Source organism: Pyrgilauda ruficollis, unplaced genomic scaffold (genome assembly GCF_017590135.1).
Source record: "Pyrgilauda ruficollis isolate IOZ18807 unplaced genomic scaffold, ASM1759013v1 scaffold22, whole genome shotgun sequence".
Classification (NCBI taxonomy): domain Eukaryota; kingdom Metazoa; phylum Chordata; class Aves; order Passeriformes; family Passeridae; genus Pyrgilauda; species Pyrgilauda ruficollis.
Genome location: NW_024521428.1, coordinates 1,733,043 through 1,751,975, shown reverse-complemented (window position 1 = coordinate 1,751,975; position 18,933 = coordinate 1,733,043). Strand labels below are relative to the sequence as shown.

At 39.4% G+C, this 18,933-nt stretch overlaps 1 protein-coding gene across 5 annotated transcripts in view; it reads right to left on the bottom strand.

Annotated features, from left to right (window-relative positions):
• Nucleotides 1-2,239: 2,239 nt before the first annotated feature.
• The window catches only part of FHL2 (four and a half LIM domains 2), a 37,134-nt gene continuing 20,440 nt past the window's right edge, over nt 2,240-18,933 (bottom strand). For 3 of the 5 annotated variants that reach the window (XM_041468568.1, XM_041468570.1, XM_041468569.1), the window contains exons 2-6: nt 15,407-15,586; nt 8,529-8,703; nt 4,653-4,822; nt 3,821-4,007; nt 2,240-3,111 (exon numbers count right to left, since the gene is read on the bottom strand). In XM_041468568.1, the coding sequence (XP_041324502.1) occupies nt 2,960-3,111; nt 3,821-4,007; nt 4,653-4,822; nt 8,529-8,703; nt 15,407-15,562 (840 nt within the window). In that variant the 5' untranslated portion in view covers nt 15,563-15,586 and the 3' untranslated portion in view covers nt 2,240-2,959. The remainder of the gene's footprint in view (nt 3,112-3,820; nt 4,008-4,652; nt 4,823-8,528; nt 8,704-15,406; nt 15,587-18,933) is intronic. The other 2 variants (XM_041468567.1, XM_041468571.1) reach the window with 1 other exon arrangement.

Genomic DNA, 18,933 nt, shown 5'->3' with positions numbered 1-18,933 from the left:
CCTTTTACTAAACACTTGTGCAGTTTTTGTACTTGAGTACAGCAAACTTTAACGTAATGTACGTTTTTTTATGTAAAGACTTGTCTTTTAAGTAGCCTTATCCTATTTAAATAAATTAAATTAAAAGCAAACTAAACAGTGCTGCCTTGTTTTTGTGGTGTAATTAAGCTTATTCATTTTATACAGTTGTATTTCAGTGGACTTGACGTAATCAGCATTTTAAGGGTAAAAGGGTCAGTAGCTGCTTTGCAGCTGTTAGTGCTGGTCACATGAAGTGCTGGTTTTTGCACTTGTGTAACTGTTTGATGGGAATTCTGTTTTGTGGCTGGCTTCCTGTCAGTGGTCTAGAGTCTAGGATGTATTTTGTGTAGTTCCAGTTGCTAGGAGCATGTGTGTGTTGGGATATGCAGAAGAGGAGGGATATGCAGAACTGCACTGGAACAACAGCATCATGCTGCTCTTGCATGGTAGCAGTCCTGTTTCCAGGCTGGGGTGCTTTCCAGCCTTGCATGTTTCACCTACCTTTCCCCAAAGCTGGGGCCATTTTGCTATCTGTTGTACCCCTTGGGAGGCAAGGTGCAAGCTTGTGCTGCTCCCACTGCCTTCTTAGAATCATCAAGGTTGGGAAAAACTTCCGAGATCATCAAGTCCAACCTTCTACTGAATTCCACGTGCACACTAAGTTGTATCACAAAACACCATGTCTGTGTGTTTTTTGAGCAATTCAAGGGATGGTTGGTGACTGTTCCACTGCTTTACCACATCCAGTCAAGAAAATTTTCCTAATAGGTGGCCTGAACTTCCCTGGTCAAAATTGGAGGCTGTTTCCCCTTGTCTTATCACAAGCTGCCTGAGAGAAGAGGCCAAGCCCCACCTTGCTATGATCTCCTTTCAGGCAGTTGTAGAGAGCAGTAAGGTCTCACCTCAGCCTTCTTTTCTCCAGGCTAAGCAACTCCCAGCTTCAGCCCCTTCCATTGCCCTTCAGCTCCATTGCCCTTCTCTGGACACACTCCAGCACCTCTGTCCTGCTTGTAGCGAGGGGCCTAAAACTGAGCACATGACTCAAGATGTGGCTTCTCATCGGTGCCAAGTACAGGGGCACTACCCCTTTGGCTCAAAGGAGTCTTTCTTCTCTCAGCAAAGTGCTAGAGCAGAGCTGCAGTGTGCTGAGGGATTGGCAGACCCCTGAGGAGAGAGTGAGGTGTTTGGCCTCCTTTCGGCAGCATGGATAAAGGGGGATTTTTGTCACTATTGCTACAGCTTTCATCAGAGAATGAAAACACCAAGGAGTAGAATTTAGTCATTCACTGAGTTCTGATTAGCACAGCGTGCACTTCAAAAATGTCAGTCTGCCAAGTTCTTCAAATGGTGTGCAATAAACTAAATCTGATCTGGTAACATCTATTTAGATGGTCGAATTAATGAGAGGGGAATGACCTGTGAGCACTTTGCACTTGGTACTAAGAGACAAACTCAAGAGTGGTGGCAGAAACTAGGAGCAAACTTTCCCTATCCAGTAGCACACAGAGTAAGTATATCCCTAAATCTTAATTTCACATCTGAACATTGCTGTTGGAGGTGTGACATATTTCTTTCCTCCTTTTTCTGAACACAAATGAATTCCATCTACTACAAGCAGGAAAGTGGAAGGTGGGGAATGGGGGAATACTGGGACTGTGCATCACATAACATGGCCAGATTTCTTGCAGATTGCTTTGGGAAAAGATTTATCTTCCTTTGTATTATTTCCTTTTCATGTTACTGTCCTGCCAGCATGCTGTTGCTGACAGTTGCTGCTGTGGTAAATGTAGCAGAAATTATGCTGCAACAAAGAGTATTATGTATCCCAATAGAGAACAAAATTATGCCCTACTATAGAAGTTAAACTTCTGACTTTCACAAAGATAGATAGATGTCTTTTGAGTTGTCTTGACCTCCTTGCTTGCTGAGAAGTAAAATATTTTGGGCTTGAGTTTAGAGCCTATGAACACATTTTTATCAGCTCCAGTCAGTACAGTGTATGTTTTCACACATTTGTTCATTTTTGCTGGTAGTTTTCCCACTGACTTCAATTAGTAAAAGACTATGTTGTACAGCAGGGCCCCTCTGAGAATTGACTAAACTTCACAACCCCAAAAATTGGGTGCAAAAAGGGTTGTGTTTGTATGCATTGTGTTTCTTCAGAATGTGAAAACATTTTTGTAAATATTATGTAAATACAATTAAGCCACAATCACAGTTTTGTTTTAAAGAATTTTATTTTGAAAAATACAATGTGCAGTGTAATGTCAACTAACTGTAATACTGACACTGTCGATCAGAACTTGTACTTCACACAATGATCAGCTAGACATGCAATAAAATATGTACCGGTCATGAAGCACTCCCACTTCCACTGTTTCATCATTATCTCTTTATGGCATGTCACAAATCCATGTACATTGAAACACACTCTACATTTGCAGTCTTTCTACAGACTTGACAGCACACACTTGTCACATAGCTCAAGAACACTGGGGTCACACCAGCCTTACTGGAATTGAATGACCTTTGCCATTGATTTCAGTGGGCAGAAGGCTTCACCTTGGATATCCACCTATTAATGTATTGTGTGTGGCCATTTTTATCCTTGAACTGCATCACTTGCTTGTAACTGGAATATTTTTTAGGAAAAAAAGTCTTAAAAATGGTATGTTATGTCAAAAACAGCCAAATAGTTTTACATCATGGGTTTTGCATGAGTTTTTGTTATTGGTAGAAATCTTAAACACCGACATTGCTATTAGAGATTCTCAAGCTGTTTTCCCTCCAGATTTGGAGAGTATAAAGAAAGGTTAAGAAATGTTAATAGTACAGTGAGACACATAGTGGCAAAGCTAGCTCTGAACATCCATGTGTTTCAGACTATATATTGTGAGCACGGCTCTCCTCCCTTCTTCCTCACCTCTTAGTTTGAGCTTTAAATATCCTTTCCACATTCAGGGCAAAGGATGTCATCCCTTTCTGTGAGGAAGCCACGACCCACCAGTGAAAGGGAGCACTTCTTACAGTTAAAGCAATCATTATGCCACTGCCGTTCTTCAAAAGAGATGTACTTGGTTCCTCCGAGTCCTGTTTGAAAAGGAAAATCTTTCTGTTACAAGAAAACAATAGCAGGTCAGCCATCAGGTCATGCAGACTGACATGGAGATCTGATACACAGCAGTGAAAAAATGGCATTGTGGCAAATCTGTTTGTTGCTGTGCTAATTTTGCCACCCTTATTCTGTAGTGACTAATGTTTTCATCCTCAAATACTTCTGTTGCTTTCAGCAAAGTTAATGAGCAAGGCTGTTATCCCTACTGATAATGGCAGAAATGAACTTCCAAGGGATGCATCAGAAGAAGAGCAAACCACCTGCCTCTGAACAGAATTCTGGTAGATTTTTAAGAATGGTGCCTGAGTATGTTAATTTATGTTTTGTAGAGGTGCATTTAGATAATTAAAAAAGAAGTCTGTCATGTGTCATGACTTGATTCATGGCTCTGAAGGAAGAACGCCTCAGGAAAAAAAGCAGGTTAGTAAAAAAGCATTCTAGAGTTTGAGGCTATGGCAGTTATCATCAGGTGAAGTTGTACAAAAGAGAAAAAAAAGGAAAAATGTCTCTTAGTAGTAATTGTCTTTTACTTAACCTCAAAAATGACTAGCTGAAGTTCCACGAAAATATTTAGTTGGGCATCTCTTCTACCAGGTCAGACGTTTTGTTTAGTTTCGCCTTTAGTAGCAACTCAGCACACAAACCAGCCACAAAATGTAAACACACCAGCCATGAGAGACCTACCACTGATTGGGTTTGTGCATCCAGCACACTTTTTGGCATAGAGGTTGCAGAAGCAGCTCAAGCAGTATGCAAACTCATCCCTGGAGGTAAAGCGCTGTCCAGACAACTGCTTCTTGCATGCAGTACACACGAAGCACTCCTTATGCCATGGCTGCTCCCGGTAGGTAACGCCTCCTGTGGTGATAGCCTGTTTCAGGAATTTAAAAAGACAAGAAAATGTTTTCTTAAGAGTGGCAAGTTTGTATTTTGATTTGGTAAAGAGGAAGGTTGGTGAGATTTTTGTGGGTGGGAGGAGGGGAAGAAGGCTTAGCAACAGCAAGATTATAATTTTGCTTGGAGTTGACTTTGAGAAAATCATGCAAGTGCTTTATTGTAATTTCCTTATTTATAAAAAGAACTCCCATGCTGAAAGTACTTTATTCTGCATATATATTGTAAAATATTACTCTCAATTGTACTCTGTTTTTCAAGCTACTCTTTGTATGTTGTTTTTCATATGCATGTACCAGAGTTTGTCTCATCACTGTTCCTTCACCTGTCCCTTTCTTCATGGTGGAGGAATTACTCGGTGTGTTTCAACTTCCCTGTTACTTTCTTTGGGAAAGACTGGTTTATTTCATATTTTAGATGAAGTATTTACTTTCTGCTTCTCCAGACTTTATTGGGGAGTTTTCTCTTAGAAGTAAGTGGAACTGAAATTATATAATCTCTTAAAACCAGTTAATTCTTAATCTTTTTACACATACAAAAATGAGATATTCTGCCTACTTGGATATAAAATTGGATGGACTTCAATCCCTTAAGTTTCACATAAGCAAAATAAGAGCACTACCTTCTTGCACTGGACGCATTGCATGGCAAACTGCTTTTCATAGCAGGGTACACAAAAGTTTTGATTGTCCTTAGGGATGAAGCTCTTTGTCCCAATAGGCTGTTGGCAGCGGTAGCAGATAAAGCAGGTCTCGTGCCAGCTGTTGCCCTTGTATTCCATCTTCCGAGTACCTGTAATGAGACCAGAGCATCAAGTGAACTTCTGGATGAGATGGATGCAGTTCGTAGCTCTGGTTTGCCTGGCAGCTGTCTGTCAGTCAAGAAGCATTGCAGCTGTGAGCTAGAGGCTATTTAATGTTCCTACCAGCTTTGCATGGCATTTGGTACCATTTTAGGTTTTTGGAGATCTCCCGCAAAGAGAAACATTTATTGCAAATAGCTACAGTGTAGACAGCTTTTTGTGGTATTATTTAAAATAATAATTTAATTATTTAATTATTTAACAGTCTTTAATGAATTCCAATGCACAGGAAGATTCAAGGGAATTGGACAGACAGCAACATAAGCTGCTGTTAGTGCTGAATGGAGGTCAGGCCATTCCTCATTAAAGACTGACCTCATCCATTCCACATCTGTTTTGTATCTTTTTCAAATAGCAGCAAGGTACCCGGTTAATTACAAACTCTAGAATGATTTGGGCTGAAATACACCTTAAAGATCATCTCGTTTTAAACGCCCTGCCTTGGACAAGGACTCCTCTCACTAGACCAGGTTCTCAAGGCCTGATCCAATCTGGCTTTGAACACTGTCAAGGATGGGACATGCAATTCCTGGCAAGCACCTTGCCTCCTTTTCCCAATGAAATACAGTCTCTGTCTGAGACAAAGGATTATTTCATATCTGCTCAGGGGCCTTTTTCTTGCTCTCATTGAGGTGTATTATAGGCTCAAGAGAACCTATTCTAAATGTTTTTCTGTCTTTTGAAACTTTCAGTGAGAAAAAAAAAAATCTATTTTCAATTTAATTGAAAATGTGGCTGAAATGTGGAACTTAAACAATCCTTTATTGAAAAGCAGAAAAGTGGTATGGTATCTAGGAAATAAATGCACTTCTCTAGAACAAAGTTTTAGGGTTCAGATAGTGTTTTTTGCAGATTCAGTCCACTGTATGGCAGGTGGACTCTGAGCCCTTGCAGGAAATTGGAGATGCCCTATTATATAGATAAATTTATTTGCACACAGTATAATTTCCTATTTACCAGTTTGAGTCACAATATTTGATACTGGCCAGAAGGGTAAATAAATAAATGTTGTTCCTACAGTTCTGCATCACTCTTGGAGCCTGTAACAACAAACATGAAGTCAAATACTTGGAAGACTGACAAGCTGATTGAGTTGGCTAATGATGAAGAACCACACTAATGCCTTTGATGCCAATTCTCTCTGCCTCTGTTACTGCAGGGTGAAGTTTAACCATTCTTCCCCTTCTCAAGCATTAATTCATCTTTGTTTACTAGTTGCATATTTTTCTTCTTTTATGATCTCATTAAATTCTGCTGAGAGGCATACTTCAGGATTTATTTGGTGGTTGTTTGTTTCTTTTTAAATTGAATTGCATCAATGCTAAGTGAACTGTTAATTATCTTTCTGATGCTTGCATTCTTGAATATTTTTGTTCCATTTTATTAACAGACACCTTCCATTTTATTAACAGACACCTTCTTAAGCACTCCCTATGCTGGTAACTTCCTATATCATGTCAAGGAGCAAATAAATCCTTGAAAGAATAACAATCTGGAGAAAGAAGATGTGGATAATTTTTTTTAATAGTCTAGAATTCTATTTTTACATTTGCAGCTGTGCATTCTTTGGGATGGTGTTGTCATTGAAACTCAAAGCAGGGAGAACCCTGTTTCGTTAGCGCTAGATTGAAGTCAGTGTGAGTTGGGTTTGCAGAAGGACTGAAAGAACAAGCTTGTAATCACTTAAATGGGAACCTCATGGTAAAGCTTCCACGGCTTGGGCAGGAGCACTCTGTGCTGGGCTCAGAACTGGCTGGATGGTTGGGCCCAGAGAGTGCTGGTGAGTGGTGCTGCATCCAGCTGGGGCCAGGCACCAGCGGTGTCCTCAGGGCTCTGTGCTGTCATCTGACAGAGCGAGAGGACACAGCCTTAAACTGCACCAAGGGAAATACAGCTTGGATATTAGGAAAAAGTTTTTTACAGAAAGAGTGATAAAGTACCATCCTCCTCTGCTGTAGCTCCTGTACTACCACAGTATGCTGTGTAAGTAGAAAAACATGCTGAGTGTACTGCTCTTCCAGGGTGGTGACATCTAAGCTATCTTGGGTAAGCAGCTAGAGACCAGCAGGTAGTTGTAAAGCTTACAAAAATTAACTTGTCTTCTGGTAATAAGAGAAGCAGGGATTCTATAACACTGAATCCAGCCTCCGTTACTCCACATATCAATAGATAGGTGGCATAGTAGACAAAAAGATCCATTAATCACTGATAATGGCAATGAAGCTGATGAGCAGTACTAAAAATATATACACATAACATTATAGAATCATAGATTCATAGAACAGTTTTGGTTGAAAGAAACCTTTAAAGATCATCTAGTTCAAGCCCTTGCAGTAAGTAGGGACATCTTCAACTTGATCAGGTTGCTCAGAACCCCATCCAAACTGACCTTGAATTTTTCCAGGCATGGGGAATCCACCACCTCTTTAGGCAACCTGTTTCAGTGTTTTGTATTACCCCCTCCTTGTAGAAAACTTATTCCTTATACTAATCTAAATCAACCCTCTTTTACTTTAAAAAAAGTTACACTTGTTCTATTGCAATAGGTCCTGCTGAAAAGTTTGTCCCCATCTTTGTTACAGGTCCCCTTTCAGTACTGAAAGGCTGCAAACAGGTTCCCCCAGGTTTCTCCAGGCTGAACAATCCCAGCTCTCTCAGCTTGTCTTTATAAGCAAAGTGTTTCAGCCCTCTTTGTGACCCTCCTCTGGACCTCCTCCAACAGTTCCATGTTCTTCTTATGGTTGGGTTCCCAGAGCTGGATGCAGCACTCCAGATGGGATCTCTCAACAGCAAAGTTAAGGGGCAGAATCACCTCCCTTGACCTGCTGCCCACGCTGCTTTGGATGCAGCCCAGGATACAAGTAGCTTTCTGGGATGTGAATGGACTTCCTGTGTCATGTAGTTCCAGCTTTAAAACTAGCACTGGCTATCCCCAAGCATGTCAGTTTTTATTTCTGTGTCAGCAAAATGGGTGCACATGGGATAATAGGAGATGTTTAAACCTGGAATAGATAGAGTCACCTGCTTTTAAATATTGTTGCTCTATTTCATCATCAGGCCTTCATTTTTACACCCTAGGAGCAAAATGTTGTGGTTTCCTCTTTTTATGTGAGATGACCAATGTCAGAACCAGCTGACAAAGTAACTAGTAATCATTACGGAGTCTATATGGGGATTCTTCAAATTGCCTTTTAATATTTTATTTCTGCACTGATAGCACTTCAACATTAAAGCCCTCAAATCATCACAGAATGCTACAGTATTATAAGAAGACCAGGTTTTAGCAATCTATTGCTATAACCTTGTGTTTCATGTTAAAAAAAAAAAATAGCTCTTTCATGTTTCTTCATATCTTTGTGCTCAAGAAAGACCTCAGAGTCACTTTGACCAATTTTTCATCTGTCTGAGAGAAGCTAAATTTTGAGTAATTAGATAAAATTTTCACGTGGATGAAAGTTCTTCCATGAGCCATTATGGACATTACATGTTCTGGTCATGGATGTGGCCTAGAATGCACCATCACCAGTTTTTTACATAGTTCAGCATGACCTAGTAGAGATAGTCAAGGAGAAACAGTTCTCACAAATATTGCTGAGTTTGGGATTGATATTTAGTCCAAAAAGTGAGCATCCTAACCTGGCATAATAGTCTTCTTGCACTCATTACATTTGGAAGAGTATTCATTGGAGTAGCAGTCAGTACAAAGGAGATGTTCCTCTTTTGCCGCAAAAGGTTTGTCCACCAAGGAATTCTTGCACTGGAAGCAGTGGAAGCAGGTTTCATGCCAGTGGCGGTCCTTATAAGACAGATCCTGTAGAAATCCAAAACCACAGAGTAAGTGGAATGAATAGTTTGCACAACTGGAAGCTCAGAGAATGCAAACACATCCAAATCTGAACTCCAGCCAGGAGCTGGGGCTGCTTTAAGGAAAACAAAATGTTCTGACAAACGTGAACTTATTTTGCTCTGATAACCAAGAGCAACAAGTATCAACCCTTTTTCAGTTCAAGGTAACCCTTTTAGTTTGTGGCAGAGGAGTAGTTAATTTCACTTAGGTATTTCCTTTGAGAATAAAGCCCCGCTTTTGAGTTGGATTAAAACTTGTTAACCTGATAGGTATGATAGACTTCCTGTATGTGCCTTATCTATTGCTGATTTCTAGTTAGTTTCATAGATATTTACTCCTGAACAGAAATATTTTTTCCCAATTGCATTCTGGTATTTTTTGACAGATTTACACCAAGAGTGGAATGAGTCTGATCGCTTTTGGTTTTTTTCCACTACAACAAATTTCTATTGACTCTTGTGTTTTGGTTTACTTATATTTCATATGTGGATTGTACTGAAAGATACAAGACCACAATGTACCTACATCCTGCAAGCCAGAGTATTGGCCAAGGAATCAGTGTGGGCATGTTAGTATTTAAAACACTCTTTACAGTGGTTCCTTTTATTATTTAAAAGAAACAGTCCTTCTCAAAATGGTGACCTAAAACAGTGGATTGTGCTTTTTAAAATTGAAATTAAGGTGGCCTCTACATGTAACACTTGAATTGTGTCTTCGGACTTCAAACAAAATAGAGCTTGGGTGATTACAAGAAATGGTGTCTACCCCAAAATATAGAGGCTCTAGTTTGGGTTGGGAGTGTGAAAGGCTAGAATTGTCATGAAGAGGGAGTACCAAAGTTCAGCTGAAATAAGTTCTCAGGTTCTAGCTCAAGATCTACTGTGTATTTATTGCAGGCACTAAACTAATTGGGTAAACTGAAGGAAAAGAGCGAGTGGTAGAATAATGAATTCCAATTTTGCACTTGTGTGAAGCATCACAGAGAGTTCATACCTGATCTGGCATAAGCTGTACTAAGTCAGCCAGTGCAGTCACAGGTAACTCCACATGTGTAATCTTAGGCCAGAGCAAGATACCACAGATTTAGCTTAACCTAAAATAACATTTTGTCTTTGGGAGCCTTGTTCTCACAAACAGATAGCTGGAAACACTGAAATAGTTTCATCTAGCTCAGCTGATATGCGGTAGCTTGTTAAACTTTAGTAATTTCTGTCCAAATTTGACTATGCAATTAAACATTTCTGTTTGGACATCTGTGCTACTCATCTAATTTTTTTGAATCATTGTGAGTAACAATTTTTATCTCTGAGTTTGCACTCTGTGGTAGACTATCTAAGACTTCCACTTCACAGCTTTCAGGCAGTTGTTTATTCAGCTCATCTATTAATTACAGCCAAATCCTTTTGAAACAACACAAATTTCTGACTGTAATATTTTAATCTTTTCTAATAGCAAATGCAAACCAATCTTCTTTGGAAGTTACTTACATTTTTTTTTCTTCTCTTTGGGAGAAGTTTAATAGCCTAAATCTGGTCTCATATTATATTTTCAACACAAAAATACAATATACAGTGCTTTCCAAAATAACTGAAATTTGACTTTTAGAAAGTAGAACAACAGATCTGATCTTCTTTCACTTGTAACATGATGTATTCAGTTATTTTTCCTCACTACCTGCCATTTCCTGGTTTTGCAATTTTCAGCAAGCTATTTTTTAATATCCAAAATTCATGTGGTGATGTATGCTTATTTTATCAATGAAATGATACCCTGAAGATGGTGCATGCCTTTTAGAAGAGGAGTAATGAAGACAAAGATCAGGTGTCAAAGATGAAAGATTTGATCCCTGAGTCAGTTATGATGGCAAGATTTTATAGGCAGTAGCTGGGTAGGTGACAGTAGCAGATATTTCACCATGATGAGGTCATGAAGCAAAACTACAACAAAAAGTACCCAAGATAAAAAGTGGATTGAATAATCTTTAGCTACTCTGGATTGCTATAACTCTACATGGAATGTAGAGCGAGTCTAAGATGTCTGACTTTGAGAGTAGAATATTAGACTGATGAAATGGATATTGCTTTCTCTCTGAATCTGTCACATCTGAAAGCAAGGAAGTCCAAGGTACTGATGAAACCCTTTATGCATCATGAGTGTTCTTAGGTCACTGAAAAGGAGGTTTGGTCTATTTCAGCATGTTGTATATATTACTGGAGCCTTTGACTTGTTCATAAGCTGTGGATGCATTGATCTGGAGCAAATTCTACACTGCAAAAGCATGTGCAAAACCTGACTTAAAGCTGTCTGAATGTCAGGCTGCTCCTCTGTTAAACTGAAAGAACATCAGATTTAGTCTAGGCATGCGAATTCTAGTTTATGCTAGCTGATTGTAACCCAAATAAATCTGTTCCAGCAGAAGGTACAAGTGATATACAACTAATTCCTGTTGTATTTTCACTTATTTTCATTATGACACCCACAAAGAAAATTTTGACAAGATAACTATTAACACTGGCAAGATCAAGTTTTTCAGCTTCTCCACAGCTCTGTAGAGTTTTGCTCCAGCGTGGATTTTTTGGCCTCTCGGGTGGGACTGCCTGTGACTTAGAAAAGTGTGTTTTTTTTAAAAAAACCCAGAAAACCCCCTTAGACTAGGGTTACCAGTTAACTGGGTTAAGCTTGGGCTCCTCATACCCTGCATTTATATTGTCTTCTACTCAGGCTTTTTAAGTCTAAGCAAACTGAAGCCATAATGCAGTGCCATATCTCTTGAGCAACAGGGTTTCAATTTCTCTGGGTTTCAACAGGGACCCAGCCATAATGCAGTGCCATATCTCTTGAGCAACAGGGTTTCAACAGGGACCCAATAGGAAGAAGGAGATTAGAGAGCTTATTTCCAGAACAGTAATTGTATATGTTGTTCATGGCTTTTTTTACCACAACGGTCTTTTCAGAAGATTGAATGTAGGAAAAGGGCTACACCAACTAAATGCTGCACAGATTTTACCTACGCATACCCTGTAGCAAAACACTTGAGCATGTTAGATTGGCACATACCTATAAATGTATGTTGAGAAAAGGTAAAAACAGGTGATATTGTGCTGTACTCAGCCCCTTACATGTATGAGAAGATATCAAGGTATCCACCTCTTTTACCATTTCACTTTACAAAAAACTAGCCTGAGATTCAATAATGAGCTGAAAAAGTGTTGAATGTTGGGACAGGGTTTAAATATCAAAACCAAGAAAAATAATTATTTCTTCTCTTTCCTGATCCTCATTACTGGAGGTTTTATTTTTTGTTTAGTTCATGTGTGAGAATGACCCTTTTGAGCCGGTTTTGGCCTGCGTGCTGACACAGTAGCTGTATCTCACAATCCGCTCATAATTTAATTTGCACATTTCACAGAGAGAGTTTTCACCCCCTTCGCCTGCCAAGGCCAACTTGTGGACTGCATTAAACACAGGATTACTGTAGGTATTTCCTGTATTTGCAATCGTTTCAATACCATAGGATCTGCAAGGAAAGTATAAAAAAGCCAAAGTCAACCAAAAGTAACCCTCCAGCAGTTAAGCAAATGGGTGCAAGATGTATGGATTTCCAGAAATAAGCATGAAACTGTAGGTGTGGTGAGCATTCGCCAGGAACTTAGCCAATAAAATGCCTTTTTTTTTTTCTAGAAAAAGTAAATTTCTCCCATAACCTGTTGGCATAAGGATAATGTGTAGTAGGTGTGAGAGAAATGGCATTGTGTTTTCATACTGCCTGCTGGTGCCTCCTACCAGTATATGAAGCTTTTAATTTGTCTGTGAAAGTTTTGTAAGTATGAGATAGAAGTGTTTACAGTTAAAGAAATGGCTTATCCCTAAAGGTGTCATTCAGACATATGCTGTCATTCTGGGATTTTCTGGTGGCAAAGATTTGTTCTTTTAAAATAAGGTACAAATTAGTTATTACTCAGTTAAGTTCACAGTTACCCATAAACTACCTTAAAACATAGAAAGATAGTGAAGAAATTTCTCCTCTGACCTGAATTCAAGGTAAGTTTCTCTACAGCATTGCTGTTTTGTGGGCTCTCTGTGCTATAGTTAATACACAATGTGAAAATGCAGCATCAATTTCATCCTCTCAGAGTCCAGTGCCATCAGAATTTGAGTATTACAAGTGTCCTCTTCTCAGCACCTGTAGTTTCACTTTGGTGTAATCCTGTCAGTAATAGGAGGTTTGATTGTAATTGGGAGGGTGTGAAAGAAGGAAATTAAGAGCATCTGGTTCTCAGTGCAACTTTTCTTAGTGAAGAGAAATAATGGCGACCAAGAAGGCACTTGTGAAGGAAAATCTGATGTGAGAACTTTGTGGGACTTTCCAGGTATAATGTGGATGTAAGTGTGGACACTGCTGCCAGATGCAGAGGCCTGGATGTGACCTTTTCTCATGAGACTTCACTCCATTATATTTTTTATTCTAAATTTTACAATTTTAGTTTATGTCGAGCATACAAACAAATTGGAGTCCATTTTGTACATGCAGTAAACACACTCGTTTCATTCCCAAACATAGTACAATTTATTTTCTTTGTTCAGGTGAAAAAGTAAATGCTATGTGTAAAAAGATTTATGTAAAAATGCATATATGTGTGTGTATGTGTATTTCTTATATATGTATGTATGTATATAAATATATATTCATACATTTAATGAGGAAAAGCCTGATTTTTTTGTGACTGTTTCATGGTTGAATTATGCTCAGTCACAGTGCACACACTTCATCTGAAACTTCTCTTGTGGCTGAGGCACTTGTAAGGGCTCTCTCAAATGTGTTCTCTAGTGTCTATTACTGTCATTGAAAAACTACTCTAGTTTTCTTCTCAGTGAGAGCATTCATAGGATCTCTTTTTCTACCCAAACAAGGGTTTTTTTTCAAAAAACTTGCAGGACTTTAAGTTTTAACTTTTATCCATCTATGAGAATTTGCTAAAATTGCTCAATAGCTTCAAAAGCTACAGCATAAATATGAACAGGCACAAACAGCAGTCACAGCAACAAAAAAAGGGCATGTTTGTTTCTGGCATGCTTTATAGCTCTTTAAGAAATCTTTATTTACTATCTCTTAGCTGTATTTTTCACATATAGCTCTGGTTCTTACACAGATAAAATATTCCTAGATTGCAGACAGTTTGGGTTTTTTCTTTTTTTTCTATCTGCTATTAGAGTGTGCTTCACTTAAAAGTAAAGAAAAGCAGTATATCGGGTAACACCCACACTCCCTAAATACATAAATCTGGGTTGAAAAGTTCAGCCCGATTAATTCCTGAATACTTTGACCAAGATTTGTTGAAGCTGGTCCAAGTTTTTAAATTCTTGACTATCAACACATGGAAATATCTTCTCAGGGGATTAGAAAGAGACCTTAAAACAAAAGCACATTCTGGAACAAGGCAGGAATATTTTGCTTTTTCAGGTCAGGCCAGGCCAGCTGTATCTCATCTCTAACCTGAATATTTATGAGCTGTAGGAAAGCTGGCAATTTTATACCTTCTTACAGATTATTGCCAGTTCCCTGTCTTGGTGGTGAAAAATTTTTACCTTTTTAAGGCTTCTGAAAGGGACTTTCCTACTGATTTGCCAATAGGGTGTTGTAGATCAATTTGGAAGGTATGAGACATTTATTTTTTCCAATCCGAGTAAGCATATATTTTTATGTCTCTGAACTAGTGATTGGCTGGTAGTATCACTAATGGAAATTAGTTTATCTTTGTAGACGTATGGATCAGCAGTGGGAAATCAAAAATCAGATGTCCTTGGGTCAGTGAAGACTCCTATGGCCATGCAATACAAATTGCAGTTCTACTGCAATCTTATTCTCTCAGTGAAAATCTTGCCCAACTTTGAACAGGTCAATTTTATGTGAGGCGGATGTACATCAGATGAAATCTCTTGGTAGCTGTATAACAGACACTTCACTGGATGGCTTCTCTGTCCTCATTCAGGCAGGTATAAACTGGCATGAACTCCAGTTGTTTTAATTAATTTAAAAGAAATACAGGTGGTAACATCTAACCCATACCAGGCAGGTGTTTCCTGGCAATGTGTTGTAGCAGTGCATAACTCAAGTGAGCAAGGCCTCTGCTCTGTCCATCCCACTCTTTAATTAGACTCCACTATCATCATTCTGTATTTAAAAGGCTAATTTTTCTAACTCTATCTGATTTATTGCTTGAGTCAGCATTAGCTGGATTTCTGTGACCTTCAAGTTAGCACCTTTGCTTGAGTGTGCGTCTCTTGATGACCACAGAAGTGTGGTCACTGCAAAGCCAGCAGTGGCTTAGCTCCCTCTGACCCAAAAGTAGGCACAACCAGCTTCGGTCACCCTTTCAGATCCCAGCTGACCCTGAGGAAAGGCTCACACAATTAATTAAAGAGAATTTCTTACATCAGAGCATTGGATCATTCTGTGCTTTACAGGAGTGCATTTCTATTACTATGCCAGGTAAAGAAGTGTTTGCCAAGTGAAACGACACAAAACAGATGCAGGGGTCCAGAAAACATGCTCTCCCATCAAAAGAAACCCCTGTGTAGATGTTAGGCTGGATCCTTCCAGATCTCAGAGCTCTGTATCCAGGCTGCTCTCTCAAGATTTCTGTAACAAGACACAAATCCAACATACCTTGCAGTCAGCGCCAATAGGTTTTTTGCATTCCTCACAGGTGTTGGAATAAAGACTTTCATAACATTTCACACAGTAGGGGCTGTCCTCCTTCAGGATGTACTTCTTACCAAACAGAGACTCTTCGCAGTAGTGGCAATCAAAGCGTTCAGTCATGTTGGTGTCTGGAGTCCAGCTATCCTGCCACAAAGACAGGAACAGGCACAAGTCAGACTGAGCTACACTTGACCCAATCCCCCCAGAAATTTTTATCAATTCTTGTTTTTCACATTGTACCTCAGTTTTAGTCCGACTTTCAGTCAAATAAATGAACACAATAGGAAAAAACTGGGCTATAAATTTTGCAGTGCAGCCATCTAAATTAGCCATCTGTTGATCCTTCTTTGGCCAAACCTAGTGCTAGAGATGAGAGGAAGGATTAAACCCTGAGTGTGAAGAATTCTCGTGGGATTTGTAAACAGAATTTGACCTATAGGTCTGCAACAAGAAGGTGTTTCTCTAGGGAATGGAGGGAGTCAAGTCCATTAAGAGGATGAGCCAGCTAATCTTCAGAAGCAACACCTCCTGGATAAGGCAAGAGAAAGGTTTACGTTGCTAGTGGACTTCAGTCATGCACAGACTATCAGGCACCACAGTTATGTGCTTCTGCACCTTCCTTCTCTACATTCTCAGTAGGCCAGTGTTTGGCAATCATTCCCCCACAGGCAGACACCAACCCTCCATCTCTGCTCGTGCGTGGGACTATGGGGGTGGAAGGTGTAGGATTGGTGACTGTGTATCTGAATCTACTCTGATGCACCTGGAGAAGTTATCCATTAGCTGTAGTGTATTGGGACACACATGGGAGCTGGCTCCCAGGTGTTCTGGCTCAGAAAAATGTAAAAAAATTATTATGGAAGGGAAAAATCAAGTAGAAGAAACTGTATATGATGTTTCAGCTTGTCTGAATTAGGCGCAATTGATGTTTGCTCCTCAAGTTTTGTTATGTCTCTATAATTTTCTGGATGCACACACAAGCAAAGATGACACAAATGCCTTTGATGAATATTTATTATTGCTTGGGACAATTTATTTTGGGTTTCATTACAGTCAACACCTTCTTTCTTAACCTGAGGCTTGTGGCATGTGTTGCACCTGAAATCTGTTTGGAGGGTACAGCTGGTGCAGGGCATAGCTGCCTGCTTAGGAAAGGGAATTTCCCAAGCAGAAAGTATGTGCCACCTGGACTGCATGATCTTAGCTGCCTGCCAGGCTGCATCTCCTCTTTAAGGCACATCTGATCTATAAATCCTTAAATGTTTTGAGTACTAATAGCTTAAGTGGCTGCCTCTGTCTTTCATGCACAAGTGACATTTACAGCATCTGCGGTCCTTTTGCCAACTTCAGCTCTCAGTTTTAAACAAAATGTTACTTGCTTAGTGTTCTTGGCACAGGTTGCTGATTTCTGGAGTTTGTCCTCTCCCTCTGGCAGTGGCAGCCACCCACAGGGCATTCTGAAATCCTGAGTTCTCCTTCAGGATTTCAGTTTTTATTATTATCTTTCATTCTGTCTAGCTGGGATGTGATTAAGGTTTTAGGGCTGTCTGAATGGAAAAGATTTATTTTTAAATGGCCATTTTGTGGTGACTAGCACAGACTGAGGGGTGAGTGCTTTTACATGTGTGAAGTAGGTAAAAGATGTCTCAACTGCAGAAAAGTCTTATGAATTCCAAGTAACTACTAAAGAAGAGAGACAAACTAGCAAACCCCAAAATGTGCTTGGAGGAAGCACAGATCCTGGCAGCTGGTCATCTGTGCTTCTGACAACCCAGGACTAGCAGTGCAACTGCCTTGGCCTTCAAAATGGTCTAGAAACTAATTAACTTTCTTATCCCAGAGGGGAACTGGGAGTATGTAGGGTGCTCTTTGTCCTTAAGGAGTAGAGAGGCTCTTAGGACTGATAAGAAGAGAGAAAGTAAGATGATGTGCTGGAGAGAGAAGTGCAATGACCCAAAGCTCCCCTGTAGCCCATTTCCAGCAGCAGCAGCTAGAAATGGAAGTATGAGGCAGGAGAACAGGGACAATACAAAGGGACATTTCCTTAACAATTGCTTCTGGCAAATTAGTCTTCTCTTGAAGTACACCTGCAGTCTTACTAGAATATTTAAAAGGTGATAATTGATTTTCCTCTCTGTTTTGAGCCTGTTTACACCCCTAACCTACATAATAGGTTTGGACTTTCCCAGGAAAGAACTAGTCAGGACTTAATTTCCTTCTGGAGTAATCTCGGCAAAATGAATGGAGTCAGACCAAGGTACACTGAGTTATATGTGTAGATGTATGACTAAGTCTGAGAGGAGTGATAGCTTTTGTTCAAATAGCCTGTATTTAGGACAGAAATCTGTACGTTTTACCTGACTATATTAGGCATTTTTTTCCAAATGATAGGATTTTGTTGCCCATTCAATGTGCATTATTGATAAGTTAAAATGTGAGCAGAAACCACTTATGAACTTGCATTTGTCACCCTTCTTCAGAATTATTTCTTTCTAACCCTGATTTAAAAGTAGATGGGAGATACTGAAGAGTGAAAAACTTCTCTGCAGTATTGATGTGTAAAAGCAAAAACTATAGAATGTGATTCCTTTACAGGTTTATACCATTTCATCCAAAGTTGCTAAATATAAAATATAGAAGTGCTTTGTGATTGGAAGAAGGACTGCTCCCTTAGAAGTGGACATTCCTGTCTCTTGGTCACAGGACATCCCCTCTTGAGTGCTGCATGTCTTCTGGGTTCATTTCACTGGAGCAGAGGCAAGCAACATGTAATAGAAGTATTTAATAATTCATATAATAATGCAATAATTCAACAATTCAAAATAATTCAGCAATTATTTAATAGTTTGTTATACTATTTCAGAAAATACCTGGGCACAGCTCTTCTATACTGAAAGAGATCTAGTTTTGTAAAATGTGCTCTAAGATTGTCCCAGGGGATTGTCCCCCTCAGCCTGAGCAGGGACAGGCAGTCCTCATTTCTACATCTCAAACAGATTTAGGGATGAACTCTGCTCTATGAAGACAATGCAGGGACAGCTCTGGATGAGATCTGAGGAACAATTCTAGAGATTTGGGAAACTGAAAGACAAGATCTGTGTTTTGGCTTTGGTTATGTGAATCTTTTATTGGATCTGGGACCAATTTTGGATCCAATATCTCTTAAAGTTAGGAATTCAGGTTCATGTGGTTTCATTCAGTAAGCTGGAATTAAAGCTGAAGCATCCCAAAATTTGAGGCTGTTTAAACCCAGATCTTGGACTGAATCTCATTATATACTCTTTGGTATTTTGAGCATATTGTACAGGGTTTTTTCTGCTCCAGAGAGAATTAAATGTGAGGTAATAATGGGTCCTATCTACTAAATACTAGAAGAAATTTCAAACAAATCATTTCACTGTTGTCTTACAATCAAGAAATGTGAAAACATACTGAGCAATATTATTGCCTGTCACTTTGTACACATGGTCCTTTACATTAACCCATTAATT